Below are 16677 nucleotides of genomic sequence, written 5' to 3'. Positions count from 1 at the left end.
CAAGTACCACGTCTTCGCCTTGTGTCGGAACACTGAGTAGAAATTAATATTGCAGGCAAGATTAAACTAATATATAAAGGGAAAATAAAATAGTTAAAGTTTGGCAGCCTTTATTTTATCTTTGTTTTGTTATTAATTAATTTTAACTGCCAGTCGACGATTCTGCTGAAATCTAACAAAATAATTCTAGATGCTAGTCGCAGGTAGCTTTGACTGTGCTTTTCTAATCATTCTCTGTCCCATCATGAAATTAGAGATATATGACGAAATTTACTACTTAGAAGGGATGGAAAATTATAAGGGTTGAATTACCTTTAAAGAAAAAAAAAATTAAGGGGGAATTTTCTTCGAAATTGCACTTCAAGTACAAAATCCTAATCAAGCCTCAAGGCGTAATATGTACGGGAAAGAGCTTTGCTAAAATATTCAGTGATTTTTGTCATTTTGTAATACTCACAATCTATAAGTTATATATATATATGTATTTTTTTTTCAAATAAAAGTTATAATCATTCGATTGGGAAGCAGTAGTATAATTTTTTAGGTACAATTTAAAGATGAATAACTACTTTTTTTATTTTTTTAATGTTATAAGGGAGATTTGTACAATGATAACGAAAGTGAAATAAAATAGTATAAAAAGTTTCATCAATAAGGATTGAATCGGAAACAACTTCTTTTTTAAAGTAGAATTGTGCCACAATAGTGGACCCTTTTTACGAACGATTGATTATTTTTCGATAAGAGACATTATAAAGGTTTTTGATTAATCTCATAAATATTATTCTAACTTCACATAATAATATGCAGTCTTTTTAGTAACATAGATACATGTATTTTCAGCCTTTTTGCCGTGTACCGAGACCTTTTGCCCGTAACAATCCTTGGCTCTCGGCGTGCCATTTGGAGGGCTTCGACCATGCGAATTCGATGGAGAAAAAGAATTGCTCTTCTATTGATATTCAATAACATTCTATCAGATGTGTATTTTAGGGTAATATTACGCACTCTTTATGTTTTTGGAGAACTAGGATATTTATTAGTGATATAGGAGGATTAACAATTTTTAAGAAAGCTTTTTTTTTAAAAAGAATCTTTCAACAAGAGGGATATTCTCAGTCAAGCCACTGGAGCTCCAATGTCATTTTATCATTATGTCATATTCGTGTAGTACTCCAGTTAATCTGTGTCGTACTTCGATTTATAAAATCTTCAGACAGTCGACTGCACATGCAAATTATCTGCTGCATTATGTCATTTTGTACGCAAAGAAGCTGACAGTACGCATATGCAGTCGACTGTCTGAAGAGTTTATGAATTAGCGTATGGCAAAAATAAATTAGAATATGACACCAGTAAGATACATCCAAAACAAATAAAATTGCACTGGAGCTCCAACGGCTTCACTAAAAATTTCCTTTCCTGAAGAAACACAGTTCATCTATATTTCCTTTTCCTGACCTTTTTCTGACATTGATTGATGAAGTTGATCTCTCAATCTTGATAATTTTCTCATAATTTTAGGTCATTTAATAGCTTTTTTTTTCCGGTAAATAGGTCATTTAATAGCTTTTATTACCTAAAAGAAAAAGGAAAAAAAGTCAAATAGGTTGTGGGCTGTCACTCACAGCTAAATGTATGCTGAAATTTCCTGTGAATCTCTGAGACTTACCGAAGCGTTCAGAAATGTGTCTGAGGAAGAGAGATTTGTGGCTGTGACCAGAAAGGTGACGAGAGAACGTGGGAAGTTTCGTTTTCCAGTTCACATGCAAGCCCCTTTTCGTACTCTTCGATTTTCTACTCTCTTTTTTTCGTATTCGAATTTCGTCAGACTAATTTTTTATAATCCTGAAAAACCCCCCACGATGTCTGAAGCAGATAATCTAAGCCAACTGGCCTGACAGGTGACCTTATTAATTTTTTAATTTGGGATGAGTGATTATTTATGCTCTTATTTACCACAAATTCAAACTCATTGGATTTATATCCAGCAAAAAAAAAAAAACAGTCCTTAAGTTTATTTGGCCATCTTATTAACTCAAATCAGAATGACCAAATACCCCTCAGCCTCATAATAATATTAATTTAAATCCTTCATTGATTCCATTGGGGGTCATATATATTCTTGGATTTTTATTGGACTATGATTTAATGAGGAATTGAACTTCTGGTTGGCAGATTTTTATCAGTAATATAAGAATTCGAAACTCATTAAAATCACCTTGTGGAGAGGGCGAAGTCGATATCTGAACAAGGATTACAATCTGATTATCAAATAGGACAAAAGCACCTCGCTATCTCATTGAAAACCATGTATATGCCCGGATAAGCTTGATAATTATGTGCAAGTTTGGATGAACTATTTCCATGTGAAAGTACACAAACGCCCTCGGTCAACAGGTCAAAGCCCTAAACTGAGAGACGAGATTGTCTCTTTGATTCTGTCGGTGGCACCCATTCCAGATCGTTCATTGCACTGCACCAGTACATATGAACGAGCGGGCATGCATGACATGGTGTTTTTTTTTTCTTTCTAAAAGATTTACAATAACTTAGAGAGTGTAGTGTGCAGCGACACAAACTCTGATATGATAATCAAAGGGTTGTCAATGTTAATTTTTAGAGTGAGACTACTCGTGCCATTTTTAAAATAAGAATTTTTATTTAATTTCATTATAATAAGATCGTAGATCTTAATTTCATTATGTCATTTTTAAAAAACGTTTTAAATAGTTTAGCTGATGTAATTAAAATTTCCTAAAAAGCTTTCAACGTGGAGTTCTATAACTGATAAAATTTTCGGTGATTTTTACTCGCAACATACTGTATGGAGGCACCAATTTATTTATATCCAACCCTTGACTGAATATCAAATATTATACGAGTGATGTGCCGTGCTCTTCCCGCAAAATAATTAAAGCAGGAGGCCGAAAAAATAGCACAATACATAAATTAAAAACATATATATATAATTACAAAAAGGACCTCCAATTATATATAATATATAAAAAAAAGAAGAAAAACTAAAAAGGAGAAGCAAAACATAAAAGGGAAATCCGACTTGCACTTTACGTGATTCCACTAGCGCGTGCTGCGCACTTGCCAGTAGTACCACTGTCACTGCTCGCTAATCCCACTATCAAGGCTGTCCAATCAAAAGCATCCTTAATTTACTGTTAAGTCTCTCTCCTTTTCCACTGTTTTGGCAGGTTTACTCCTCTGCTTTTCCACCTTGCACAGCTCCATTGACACTTGTGTCGTGTGTGGAGGGAGAGGGAGGGAGAGCAGCTAGCTGTATATATATCTATACATACACTTGTACCCTCCCCACCTCCATAGCTCCCACCACCTGTGCTTGTGTGAACTCTCGGCTTCAGTGAGTGGGAGAGCTCGGGGAGACAGACACTCTCCACCGAAAGGACAGCGCAATAAATAGAGGCCCAGATGAGCTGAAGATCAAGATCCGAGAGGAAAAAGGGTCCCTTTTCGTTGCACTGAAGCTACATTCTTGAATCGAGAGGAAGGAGAAGAAGATGGGGGGTTGTTCGGTTTCCAAGCTCTTTCTGGTGTTTGGGTTGGTTCTGGTGATGGTGTTTGAGTTGGGTCTGTGCAATGTGAGTTATGACAGGAAGGCTCTGTTGATTAATGGGAAGAGGAGGATTCTCTTCTCTGGCTCCATACATTACCCGAGAAGCACCCCCGAGGTACAAAGAAATTGCCCACATTTTGCTTTTTCTGATTCTTTTCTCTTTGTTCTTCCTCTCGCTTATTGTCAGAGAAATGGGGTTTGTGTGTTGTGTTAGATGTGGGAAGATCTGATACAGAAGGCCAAAGAAGGGGGCCTTGATGTGGTTGAGACTTATGTCTTTTGGAATGTCCATGAGCCTTCACCAGGCAATGTATGGAGCTTTTCTCTGTGCTTTCCTTAAATTTCTCTCCATGTTCCTTCTTCTTTAAGTGTTTGTGGATAAATTGGTCTCTTTTCTGCAGTATAATTTTGAAGGAAGGTACGACCTGGTGAGGTTTGTGAAGACCATCCAGAAGGCTGGACTCTATGCCCATCTCAGGATTGGACCTTACGTCTGTGCAGAATGGAACTTTGGGTACTGAAACTAGCTAATTTCCCCTTTTGCCTATAGCTAGATAGCCCTTCGCATTACAAATTGATTCTCCTTTTCTCTTTTGGGTTGCAGAGGGTTCCCTGTTTGGCTCAAGTATGTTCCAGGCATCAGCTTCAGGACTGATAATGAGCCTTTCAAGGTTCTAACTTGCCTTCTCTTGATCTCCCCTATTCAGAGATTTGGGCATTGACCCCAATAAACTGTTAGGATGATTACAATTCTTGACATGTTATATTTTTTGTTGAGTGATGTTTGCAGAAGGCAATGCAAGGTTTCACTGAGAAGATTGTCAATTTGATGAAGAGTGAGAACCTGTTTGAGTCTCAGGGTGGCCCCATTATACTTTCTCAGGTACTCTCATGAGTATTTCGAATTTTGGCCCTTTAATGTCATATTCTAAAAGTAGATTCGATTAATATGGAGATGTATGGATGAACTCTATGCAGATTGAGAATGAGTATGGGGTGCAGAGCAAATTATTTGGGGCTGCTGGGCATAATTATATGACCTGGGCTGCAAATATGGCTGTCAAGTTGGGAACTGGAGTCCCCTGGATTATGTGCAAGGAAGAGGATGCCCCGGATCCAGTGGTGAGTTCTATCGAATTTCTCTCTTATTCAACACAATCTGTTGGATTCCATTGGTTTTGAGGAAAAGCATCTCTCATTTGTTCTTCAAGAACATTTTCTCGGTGTTATGTTTCTTGTGTCTCGGTCTGCATATAAAGAACTTACAAGATTCTTCATGAAGGTTCACATTAGGTAACCAAAGTTCGAGTTCAGGTCGTTCCTCTTAATATTTTTGGACCACTAGCCAACTGAACTAAAATTGGTTTCGACAAGCTTTTAGGGAGAAGGTTGGAAGTATATTAATTATATAGCATGTTCAGACCCGAGTCATGGTAGGGGCCCAAAACGTGTAAGTTTCACAAATAGGTCCAATGAAGCTCTAGATCAGACTCTAAACCAGACTGTGATACGCAATAAATGTTAAGGATCCAGGTCAGACTCAACCAGTTTGGCATGTAGCCAAATTTTGAAGAGAAAGATGTCCTTAAAATTTTTTGTTAGATTTATGTAGCACCCGATCTTGGAGAATTAGGAAAAGAGGAAACTATTTTCGTTTGGCTAGTTTCTCATGAATCATAAAACAAATGGAGCCTTGGATAGTACCCGATGTGCATATCTAATTTTCCTTTTTAATACTTTATGCAAAGAGAGGAGACTTTAAGAGGAGAGGAATCTGCTCCTTATAATTAGGCTATTGACTTTGATATTGCTGTTGCCTGCTGGTAAATGGAAACAGATCAACACTTGCAATGGTTTCTACTGTGACGCATTTTCTCCGAATAAAGAGTACAAACCCACTATCTGGACAGAAGCTTGGAGTGGCTGGTAGGCAAATTAGTCCTGTGCAAACTTAATCAAGTAAAAGTCCATTCTCCTCATTTCGTTAAATTTGTGATGCATAGGTTCACTGAGTTCGGGGGCCCGATCCACCAGAGACCTGTTCAGGATCTGGCATTTGCTGTTGCCCGGTTCATACAAAAGGGAGGATCCTTTGTGAACTACTATATGGTTCGTATTTTCAGTAGTCAGTCTGACATTTTTCACAAAATTTACATGTTTTAAAGGAAGAAATTTAGATTGATCCATCTTTTCTCCTCTCTCGACTAAATAAACAGTATCATGGAGGCACCAACTTTGGACGTTCAGCTGGAGGACCATTCATCACGACCAGCTACGATTACGATGCCCCAATTGATGAGTATGGTGAGATTTCGTTGCATTAAATTCTTGTTCCACATAGTTTTCTGTTATAATAGAAATTCCGAGTTGGAAAATATGCCATCACTGAAAAAAACCTTATTTTCATACCAGAAGATCAAAAGCAGAAAAGGAGAAGGCTTAAATTTCTATTTTGCTTGTGTTGGGGAGCTTCAAGCTTCCAAGTGCCACTAACGTCTTCAGTCCATTACTCTTGTAGGTTTGATAAGACAACCTAAGTATGGCCATCTAAAAGAGCTTCACAAGGCAGTAAAAATGTGCGAACGCGCTCTAGTTTCAGCCGATCCAATGGTTACTTCTCTTGGGGGCTATCAGCAGGTTTGCTGCACTTGGATATTCCTGAGTTTCCACTCTTTACTGATAGAAGAAAAATAATAGGCTCCAGTTTCGAACTCTAAAAGTGGATGCTCTTCTCTGATTACATTCTCCATTTTCAGGCTCACGTTTATACCACGCAATCAGGAGATTGTGCCGCTTTTCTGGCAAACTATGACACAAAATCTGCTGCAAGAGTGTTGTTCAACAACATGCACTATAACTTGCCTCCTTGGTCCATCAGCATCCTTCCTGATTGCAGGAATGTTGTCTTTAACACTGCAAAGGTACAGATCTATATGACCCTCGAATTAGATGAGATCAAATTCCTTCTCTACATCATGGAATCTTTCTGGGAAAACGTTTCTTTGTATGCAGAGTCTTGCCAGTTACCATACCTAACAAATTATGGACTCATGGTTCATTGGGGGATTTCAGTGAGTCTAGTAAGATTTGTAAGAATCATGGAAAATCAGTTTTAAGAATGGGAGCTTAATCATTTGAGGAAAATGGGACTTGATGAAATCGAGAACTGCATGATCAACAGGAGAACTGGCATTGACCTGCTGCATTTGGTGAAAATCAACTGGTTTACTAATTTCATATAGAAGCACCTTTTTTCCAGGAATGCCGGCTGGTTCTTATTGGACAAAAAGGTCCCTGTCCAATATAGGTGCTTCGAGGCTACTGGCATGTGTCACCAACTAGTAGATGGGTGTGAATCACGCGACACGATAACAGCGTTCATAGGTTTCATAGGAGAAACGTAGATTTCAAATTGCTGCATTCATTTGTTGGTGATACCACATTTTAGTTATAGAAGATTTTTCTCCTGCATTTTGTTCGGCAGGAATTCCAAGTACCACCGTGGCTCCATATTGATGGTATTATCTCTGGTTTATAATAATCTGTTTCGTTGTTCTTCTTCGTTATCAGGTCGGGGTTCAAACGTCACAACTGCAGATGTTGCCAACTAATGGCGACATGCTGCAGTGGGAGAGCTATGATGAGGATATATCTTCTCTCGACGAGAGTTCTGCATTCACCACAACCGGTCTCTTGGAGCAGATTAATGTGACTAGGGATGCCAGTGATTACTTGTGGTACATTACCAGGTGGGAGTTTTGATATCCTGGTGACTGTCAGTAGTCACTTTTAACAAGAGAATATTTTGTTCTTTCATAAACAGACGTGTTTAGGTTATGGAAAGTTAGCATGCTTACTTTTTCTGCACTATTTGTTACCAACAGTGTTGATATTGGTTCTCCTGAGTCATTCCTTCATGGAGGAGAACTCCCAACTCTCATTGTTCAATCAACGGGGCATGCGGTGCACATCTTTGTGAACGGGCAGCTCTCAGGTAAAATACCCATTTGAGTTTTAATTGGATCATTTGATGGTTAATTTGGTTAGGTGAAAATTGCTGACTTTGAGAAATTGGTTCAAATAGGTTCTGCATTTGGGACAAGGGAGAATCGGAGATTCACATATATTGGAAAGGTCAATCTCCATGCAGGCACAAACAGAATTGCCCTTCTAAGTGTAGCAGTTGGATTGCCTGTGAGTTCTCCTTTGCATAACTTACTAATAAATAAAAAGCAGACTAGCACTAAGCTGTGAATCACTTCACAAAAGATTCGGTTCCATGTGCCCAATAGGAATTATATATTTCTTAGCCAATGTCAATACTTGACCACTATTATTCAGTTCTTAGACTATCAAACTGATCTAAAATCTTAAGCTTTTTCAGAATAAGGTGAGGTAACAACTATTTACAAGTCTGATGATTCTGTCTCGTGTTCAGAATGTTGGGGGGCACTACGAGACGTGGAACACAGGCATCCTTGGACCGGTAGCATTGCATGGGCTTGACCAGGGAAAATGGGACTTGTCCTGGGCAAAATGGACATACCAGGTAATCAGGCATTACCCAGTTTTATCTTGTCACTAACCCTGTTTTAGTTTCAGAGATCATTTACTAAAAGAACGAACTTTAATGGAACTTATCAGGTTGGGCTTAAAGGAGAGGCCATGAACCTTCACTCCCCGAACAGCATTTCTGCAGTCGATTGGATGCAGGCATCCTTAGTTGTACAAAGGCAACAGCCTTTAACCTGGCATAAGGTACCTACAGAGCCTGAAATTTGAAGTTTAACCTTTAAAAAAATATAGTTTACAAAATTGGATGCAGCAATAGATTGGCCAAACCCTGGATTCATAGATCTCAATTGGATGTCCAGTTGGGCTGATGGAATTTCCTCTTTTAATTATTAATTCGATAACCTCAGCAGTTTCTCCAGATATTAATGAAAGTGAATTATGCTGGTTCATCTAGGAAAAAAAAGAAAGAAAGATGGACAACATGCTTGTGATACATAATGGACTGGCTTAAATAATTCACTTGCATATTTGGCTCTTAGTGCCAAATCATCCAAGGGTTTTGTTCCCATTTGCCAGTCTAACCAGTGGGCTGGATCTAGATTTTGCAACTATGGATGGGATTATAAAATTTAAAGAACCCGTTGGATTCGAAAAGCTTAACTTTGAAGGATGAGTAAAGGTTCTGGAACTTATTCTTATGGTCTTACTATGTCTGCAGGCTTATTTCAACGCACCAGAAGGTGACGAACCACTGGCCATAGATATGGAGGGCATGGGGAAAGGTCAAATATGGATTAATGGGCAGAGTATCGGGAGATATTGGACTGCATATGCAACTGGTAACTGTGATGGTTGTAATTATGCGGGCACTTTTAGGCCTCCAAAATGCCAGCTTGGATGCGGGCAACCGACCCAGCGATGGTAAGTGTAGAGAATAGAATATCCTCTAAGAGTCTTCTTGCCACTGATTTCTGAAAAACTTCACTCATGCTGAAAGTAACCTGGTTTTTGTTCTTTTAAGAAAATTCTGTATCTTATCATTAGAATGCGAACTTATTGAAAGTATGATCATTATTCTTCATGGATGATTGAAGAAAGAAAGGATACCTTGTTTTACAGCCCCCTAAACATATGACAATTTCGTTCTGTAGGTACCACTTGCCTCGCTCCTGGTTGAAGCCAACTCACAACCTCCTAGTGATCTTCGAGGAGCTCGGAGGGAACCCCATGAAGATCTCTATCGTTAAAAGATCAGTGACCACGGTATGTGCTGAAGTCACCGAGTTCCACCCCACGATCAAGAACTGGCACATTGAGAGCTACGGGAAATCAGAAGAATTCCACAGCCCAAAGGTCCACCTGAGGTGCAGCCAAGGCCAATCGATTTCTTCAATAAAATTTGCAAGCTTCGGGACTCCGATGGGGACCTGCGGAAGCTACCAGCAGGGAACTTGTCATGCTCCTACTTCATATGCCATCTTAGAGAAGGTACTGCATGTTTTCTCCCTTGGTCAACAACTAGTTCTTCGACATTTGAATGTTTTATGTTATTTAACTTAAATATCTATATATAATCTCTCATCTACCTGTAAATTTGATTGCAGAAATGCATGGGGCAGCAGAGATGCACAGTAACAATATCGAACAGCAACTTCGGGGAAGATCCATGCCCGAATGTGCAGAAGAAATTGTCGGTCGAAGCAGTGTGCTCTCCTACAGTGACCACCACTGCGCAACCCAACTGGAGAGGTTAACTTCGGAAACCGAAGGACTTCCCGGAAACATCTTGACATGAAACCGACACATGACATGCAAAGAAAAAAGGAACAAGAGAAGAAAAGCAGGGTATCATTATAGTGTAATATTAGATTGAATAGCCGGAGCATTCATCGTGGAGGGAAGCTTCGGCTCCAAGGGAGGGAACTCAAATAGTTATTCAAGTTAGATTTAATTTAAATTAGTTGAAGTGTACTGTAAATTAGTGAATGATAGAGACAGAGAGAGAGAGAGATCACTTCAAGGTTCATTCAATCGTCAAATTCCTGGGGAGCCCTGATGAAAAAGAAAGTTTCAGGGAAATCCCAGTTTCTCCCCATCCCGGGCTTTTAAACCGGAGATGGGGGGTGCTAGGGAAGTTGATGATCTGTTGTAGTTCTGTGTGATATGTTGATGTGTTTATGAAATGTTCTTGTTGTTGGGGGGCACAGAAATTGCAATTAGAGGCCCCTTTTTCTGCCAGGGTTCATGTTGGGATTTGGATCCTAGTATGAAACATCTTTTGCTTGTCTTCTTTGTCAGTGCAGCTCTTTAACAGAGTCAATTGAATTAAATGAAATGAAAACAGATCAATCAATTCCGTCTCCATTGCCCAGTTTCTGTTGCCTGTTCCTGCAAAATCCTCTGCTAGTGCAACTTGAGAAGATGCAACGGGCCTTGTGAGGAGTCCTTTTTTTTCTCGGAAAGTCATTCCGAGTCCGGTAAGCTTAATATTAATACCTAGAGCACAATACTCCAATATCGGCTTCCAGTAACATATAGAGAGGTCGAATTATGGGTTAAAGACGCACTTCAACCCTCTTAAAACCCAAGTCGAAGTGGACTGTCACAAATTACTCCAGCTTGTGGATCATCATCTCTCGATTATGATATGATGCTCAGACTTCCTTAAATCAATTTTCTCTTTTGATATGAATAATAAACCCTCTAAGATACACAAGCTGGGTGGATCCTCACAAAAGTCTTGAGGCTGCTCAATGATCGATCTGTTAAACTGAAGAATTACAGGACGAATCGAATCTGAATAGGAAAACAAAATCAATTAGTGGAAGTATGCAACTGCTGCATTCAGAGACATTTACATCAAATCAAAGAGGATCAATGATCATGAAAACTGCAACTATTTACTGGTTCTCCTCTGAATTCACCCAAGCCTTCAACCGCAACAAGTTCTCTGCATGATCATTGATGGAAAGTTCGAGTACTGTACGTGGATTATTGATCGGGACAGGAAGCTGAGTTTATTCCAGGAACACATTGTTCCTGGCATCGAAGAAGAGGAAACAGGAGTAGTAAATGTTGAGGCGTCTCCATGCAAAAGCCAATAGTTCACCGTTGCGGAAGCAACCTGCGAGGGAGAGATTCCCGTGGTTAGACGGACTTTTTCCGCTCTCCAACGGAAGCCCGCCTTCAGAATCATCAAGTGTATGTTTTCCGCGCCATCTGATGGATGGGTACTTATCAAAACTTGAATTAGGGCAAAAGCGTGATGGTATCGATCAACTGGTCTCGTATGTATACATCGTGTCTAAGGAAAAATAAGGCAAGGCTGCCTAAGATAGGAAACCAAAATCTATGACAATAATACAGCTAGCTAGACTATGTATGGTATGTACATAATAAACGATAGAAAGAAAATCCTTCTATAATACTTCCCCTCAAGTTGGATAATGAGAATTCCTAATTCCCAACTTGCTGAGGAAAAATAGAATCAATCACGACCAAGTGCTATTAGCTAGCTGAAAGTGCGTGGACACATGAGACGTGGTAATAGCTCCTGAGCACAAGTACTGTCGGATAAAGTGACAGTCTATTTTAATGTGTTTGGTGCGCTCGGGAAAAACTGGGTTGGACGCGATATGGAGAGCCGCCTGATTGTTGCAGAAAAGATGCATTGGACCAGGATGAGAAATATCGAGAGAACGAAGGAGGCTTTGTAGCCATAGTAGTTCACTAACAGTAGCTACCATTGCACGAAATTCTTCATCAATAGAAGACTTGGAAATTGTCGTCTGCCTCTTGGTCTTCCAAGAGATAGGACTACCGCCCAAAGTGACAAAGTAACCAGTTAAGGACCGCCGAGTCATCAGGCAACTGGCCCAAACAGCATCACAATAGGCAATAAGAGAGGGTGGATCAGGTCTTAGAAGGATTCCTTGTCCTGGGGACTACTTGAGATAACGAAGAACTTGCATTACTACATCCCAATGACCTTGTCGAGGATCTTGCAAGAACTGTGAGAGAATGTAGATAGAATAGCTAAGTTCCGGTCTAGTGATAATGAGATATAGTAGATGACCAATAAGACGACGTCACTGGCCTGGATCTGGAATTGGATCTCCACTGTCCTGAGAGAGTTGGTGTTGTTGCTACATGGGAAAGTAAGCCGACCGAGAGCCTAACATGTCTGCCTCAATAAGAATGTCCAGTTTGACCAAACATTATAAGAGAGCTCATAAACCTTCTCCTTTTCCTTTTGGACGGCAATCTAAACACCAGCATTACAAGTACAAGCAGGCAACTCGAAAAACATGTCTAATTCATGCCATAATTTCTTTAGCTCAGAATAATAATCAGTGACCGGCCGATTCTCTTGCCTTAATAGATAGATATCCCTTCACAATTGGTGAATTCTTGTTTCATTACCTTAGGGGAAGCGCTCCTTAAGATCACCCCAAAGAACTTGGGCAATCTTCGCTCCGGCCACCGTGCTTTGCAGCCTTGTTGCGATGATTAAAGATCCATGAAACAAGCATCGAATTGCAAGTCTCCCATTACTCATAAAAGGGTTCTCCCTCCGCTAATCATGACACTTTACCTTCAATGTATCCGAGCTTATTCTTCGCTTGAAGGGTAGTCTATATTGCTTGCGACCAAGCAATGTAGACTGCCATTTAGTTTGCAGGATATGAGCTGACGAGGAAAAAGGAGCATCAATTACCTTAGGAGAGGTACACAAGATATGCCAAAATAATATTAAAAAAAACTATCAAAATAATATAAAAAACCACAAGATATGCAAAAAGGAACATCAAGTATTCATGTGAGAATAGTGTGGTAATAATTACCTTGGGAGAGGTGCACAAAGGATTGCAAGAAAGCTTTCACAACAAAAGGTTTCGAAAGCTCGGGCTAAATTGGTGAGGAGGGTTGTTAAGGGAGGACTCAATTTATAAGAAAATGCCCAATTCATGGTTGGTAACTTTTATAATTGATATGTATTTGCTCCTCCTATACTTACCTTTTTTCTTTCTATACCATCATAATAAGTTCTGTGGTGCAAATTGATCTAATTTCCAAATTCTGGTACCCACCATACATTTTTCTTTTGTCTGCTAAGTCCAGTAAATCTAAGTTTGCCGGTTTCATATGGCAGTCATTGAAGTTAAATTATCTATACCATATCATTTAAAAGATTTAGTATGATGGTTTAACCTCATTTTCTTTCAGAGTTTATACTACTTATTCTGACTAGTAACACCATAATATAACCGTATGTCGAACAATACTGTTTAAAGAAAAGCAACATCAACAGTGATAACATAACTAATTAAAATGGGAAGCCGTAAAATCATTGCAAAACATAGCATTGTGGGTTGCTGATGCTGCCTGTTAGTGAAGAGAAAAACTAATTTTTGAAGACAAAGAATTTGATATGCTCGGATATGTAGCACGAGTATGCATAAGCAATTCATATAAAAATCATGAGAGGATTGTCCATCATCGACCTCACTCTTAAAAACATCAGACTCACAAGCATCTTCATGGATAATCTGTGTTTCGATGTTTTCTCTCTATTGCATCTACAAAATTTATTGTATTATATTAGGCACGGGTCTCCCCATACCTCTGTTCTGTTGTTAATAAATTATAACTGGCTTCCATATATAGGGAATAACAGCATGCCATATAGATCTATTTAATGTTGTTGGTGAGATGAGAAAGGAGGTGTAGTGCAGTGGCTAACACCCTCATCTGGTAATCTAGAGGTTACATGTTCGATTCTCATCAGTGGAACTATCCGTGCCGCTTTATTTAGATTTCATTTCCATTTCCTTATATTAGACCATGAGCCTCCTATTATAATTGAAAAAAAAAAATGTTATTGGTGAGATCTACAACGTTTTATTATTAAACCATGCTTATATAAAGTGGATAATGCAATCCAAAGGACTTTTATTTGAACCTCGTCGATTTGCTCCTCTAAATTCTAAGATGTAATACCAAATTCATTTCAAGTTTACTTATATACAAAATGACATATATTATATACTAAAATATAAATTATTGTATATATTTTCTTAAGAATATTCTAATCTTTATCCTAAACCACCCCAACCCCTACCCTCTCCGTCCCCCTTCTTTTTTTTTTCCTTTTTTTTTGTCTGTCTTGTCCTCGAACTTCGAGTTTTTGCCATTTTCATCCGGAATTTTCGCCCAAGTAGGATAACATGGATTTTGAAGCAAACAAAAGCAAGGCAAGGTTTTTCTTTTATCAAAAAAATTTAAGGAAAACTATATAGAAAAGCGCACACTTTACCATTCTTTTACGTTTTAGCAATAAATTTTTTTCGCGGTCAAATACACAAAATATTGATTCGCTATCAGTTTTAGCAGGTCATTAGATTCTCTGCCAATTCTAACCAGATGTGTTGATATAGAACTTAAAAGTAAATACGTGGTGTAAAGATATTGGCTAAGTAGGCTCACATATATTTTACTATTAAAAATCATTTTAAAAAATTTAAAATAAAAGCAAAATTGAAAACATGAAGGAGGAAGAAGGAGAGGGGCCGGCGGTGGGAGACCCTGACTGGGGGTGGCCGCCTCCACCGAGGTCCCACAGCTCGAAATAATAAATAAAAAAAAAGCTTTGTGAAGGGGAAAGGGGAGGATGTGCTGGGAGAGGGAGGGTTGGGGGTTGGGGGTTGGGGGTTGGGGGTTGGGGATGGGGGCGGGCAAGTGGTTGCGCTCCTCCTCCTAATTCGGGGTTGGCGGTCATCACTGTGATGAAGCCCTCACCGCCTGCCCCTCACCTCCCCTTTCTACTTAGTTTCTGGTCTAATTTTACTTTTTTGTAAATTTTTTATTTTAGAATAATTTTCAAAAATTCGGGGCTGCTTAGCCGATATTCGTGTGCCACGTGTCACCTTCAAGTGCCACGTCAGCACATCCGGTTTGAATTGACAGAAAACCCAACGGCATGCTAAAGATAACGAATCGATAGTTTGTATAGTACTAAAACGTAAGAAAAGTGCAAAGTTTGTGATTTTTTATGTAGTTTTCCCAAATTTATTGGTCATTTTCCTTAAATAAAAATCTGATTTCAAAGAAAATTAAACAACGAGGGAAGGCCGGAGAGGGGAAAGTTGCTGAGGCATCGACGAGTGACCGCCACCCTCACTCCGAGGTCGGCTGCGTCCCAAACTCATTAAAGGTAAATCAATTAGGTCCTTCACTTATTTTTCATCAATCCGGTACTTGACCTTCACAATTAATTTAATCAAGTCTTTGACTCCGTTTTACATCAACTCCAATTTTTACCCGACATCAATTAGGTCCTTAATCAATGTGACGGTCGAAAAAACTAAATGTTTCGAGAAATTGCACATGGGATAAGAGTGGGTAGTCTGTCTTTAGCCATTGCATCTAGCTATTTCAGAAAATTTTAAGAAACAAATTAAAAAGAATAAAGTTAATGAAAAGGTGTATTTGGGGGTTTTTGCCCACTTCTTAACAGGAGACCTAATTGATGTTCCAATGAAAAATCGAGTTGATGTACAAGATGGACCAATGACTAATTTATGTAATTTTCTAGGTCAACAAGTAATTCATGTAATTTTTAAGAGTCAAGGAGTAGAATGACGAAAAAAAAAAAAAAAAACTGGTCAAGGACCTAATCGATTTAACATTTAAGGAGTCTAGGATTGGCTTAACATAGAAACCCGATCATCGACTTAATTGATATTGAGCATATCTCTCAAGCATGACCCTGTTAATTAACTCTAAAATAAAAATTGTTTTACTTTTCTTAAGGATAAATTTCCATAATAAATCATGAACTTTTGTACGTCTCAAATATATTAGAAACTATTTTTTTAACCCAAAAATCACAAACTTAAATTTCAAGACCACATTTATCACATTGTTGCATTTCTAATGAATTTGCATGCGGGGGTTCAACACATTAGCAAAAGCTTCAGAAATTTTTTTTTTTAAAAAAAAACTTAATAAAATAAGAATATAAATAAGAAAGGAAAAAAAAGGGCGGCCTCACGGCCTCACATCTTGGGGATCAGTGTGCGCTAGCAAAGCCCGACAGCTCCAATGAACCAATATACCCATTAGCTCCATTTTCTTCAGCCTTTCTATTTCCCTGTAATCTCGGAGGTGGGGGGGCCTCATTGACGGGTACTACCCACCCGGATAAGGTCACCGCCACCTTTTGAGGTGATCGGAGACTGCCGGCCCCCTCCCTGGTCAAAATCCTGAATTAGAATTGCATCTCATGAAGCGTCGGTGATCTTATCCTCGAGGGCAGTACCCGCATGCGAGACCCCCCATCCATGAGATTATGGGAAACTAGAGCGGAACAGGAAAAACGAAAATGAAAAAATTAGTATGTTTCACTGAGGCTGGTCGCCTCTGACTCCCCGGATGAAGTTTTCTAAGGAGGTGTCGACGACCTCATCCCGATAGGTGGTGGCCACTAGCGATGCCATCAACTTTGATTTCCACCTTAGGCAAGTGCCGAGGGTTTATAGGATTTTTTTAATTTCAATATTTTAAACTTTTTT

The 16677-nt window shown here is 39.0% G+C and overlaps 1 protein-coding gene and 1 long non-coding RNA gene across 2 annotated transcripts; one reads left to right on the top strand and one right to left on the bottom strand.

Moving 5' to 3' along the window:
- The first annotated feature begins 3253 nt into the window (after positions 1-3253).
- On the top strand, positions 3254-10401 carry LOC116211312 (beta-galactosidase 3). Its single transcript, XM_031545633.1, has 19 exons — positions 3254-3704; positions 3804-3899; positions 3991-4103; positions 4194-4260; positions 4380-4472; positions 4568-4711; positions 5427-5515; positions 5593-5698; positions 5806-5893; positions 6108-6226; positions 6346-6510; positions 7160-7338; positions 7474-7583; positions 7674-7783; positions 8028-8138; positions 8234-8347; positions 8823-9025; positions 9256-9592; positions 9709-10401. The coding sequence occupies exons 1-19, from the start codon at positions 3534-3536 to the stop codon at positions 9856-9858; spliced, it is 2565 nt and encodes an 854-aa protein (XP_031401493.1). The 5' UTR covers positions 3254-3533; the 3' UTR covers positions 9859-10401.
- Positions 10402-11324: 923 nt separating this feature from the next.
- On the bottom strand, positions 11325-13033 carry LOC116211759. The gene is made up of 2 exons (XR_004157740.1): positions 12949-13033; positions 11325-12793 (listed from the first exon to the last, which is right to left on the bottom strand). It is a non-coding gene; the product is annotated as an uncharacterized LOC116211759 (long non-coding RNA).
- Between the last annotated feature and the right edge of the window lie 3644 nt (positions 13034-16677).

The sequence above is a fragment of the Punica granatum genome, chromosome 6 (assembly GCF_007655135.1).
Source record: "Punica granatum isolate Tunisia-2019 chromosome 6, ASM765513v2, whole genome shotgun sequence".
Classification (NCBI taxonomy): Eukaryota; Viridiplantae; Streptophyta; class Magnoliopsida; order Myrtales; family Lythraceae; genus Punica; species Punica granatum.
This window is presented reverse-complemented; position numbering and strand designations above follow the sequence as displayed.

Bases quoted from the DNA above. Each gene is read 5' to 3' on its own strand.
- LOC116211312 (XM_031545633.1), top strand. From the start codon at position 3,534: ATGGGGGGTTGTTCGGTTTCCAAGCTCTTTCTGGTGTTTGGGTTGGTT. The intron at 4,104-4,193 runs GTACTGAAACTA...TTTGGGTTGCAG, and splicing joins TGTGCAGAATGGAACTTTGG to AGGGTTCCCTGTTTGGCTCA. The intron at 5,516-5,592 runs GTAGGCAAATTA...TGTGATGCATAG, and splicing joins ACAGAAGCTTGGAGTGGCTG to GTTCACTGAGTTCGGGGGCC.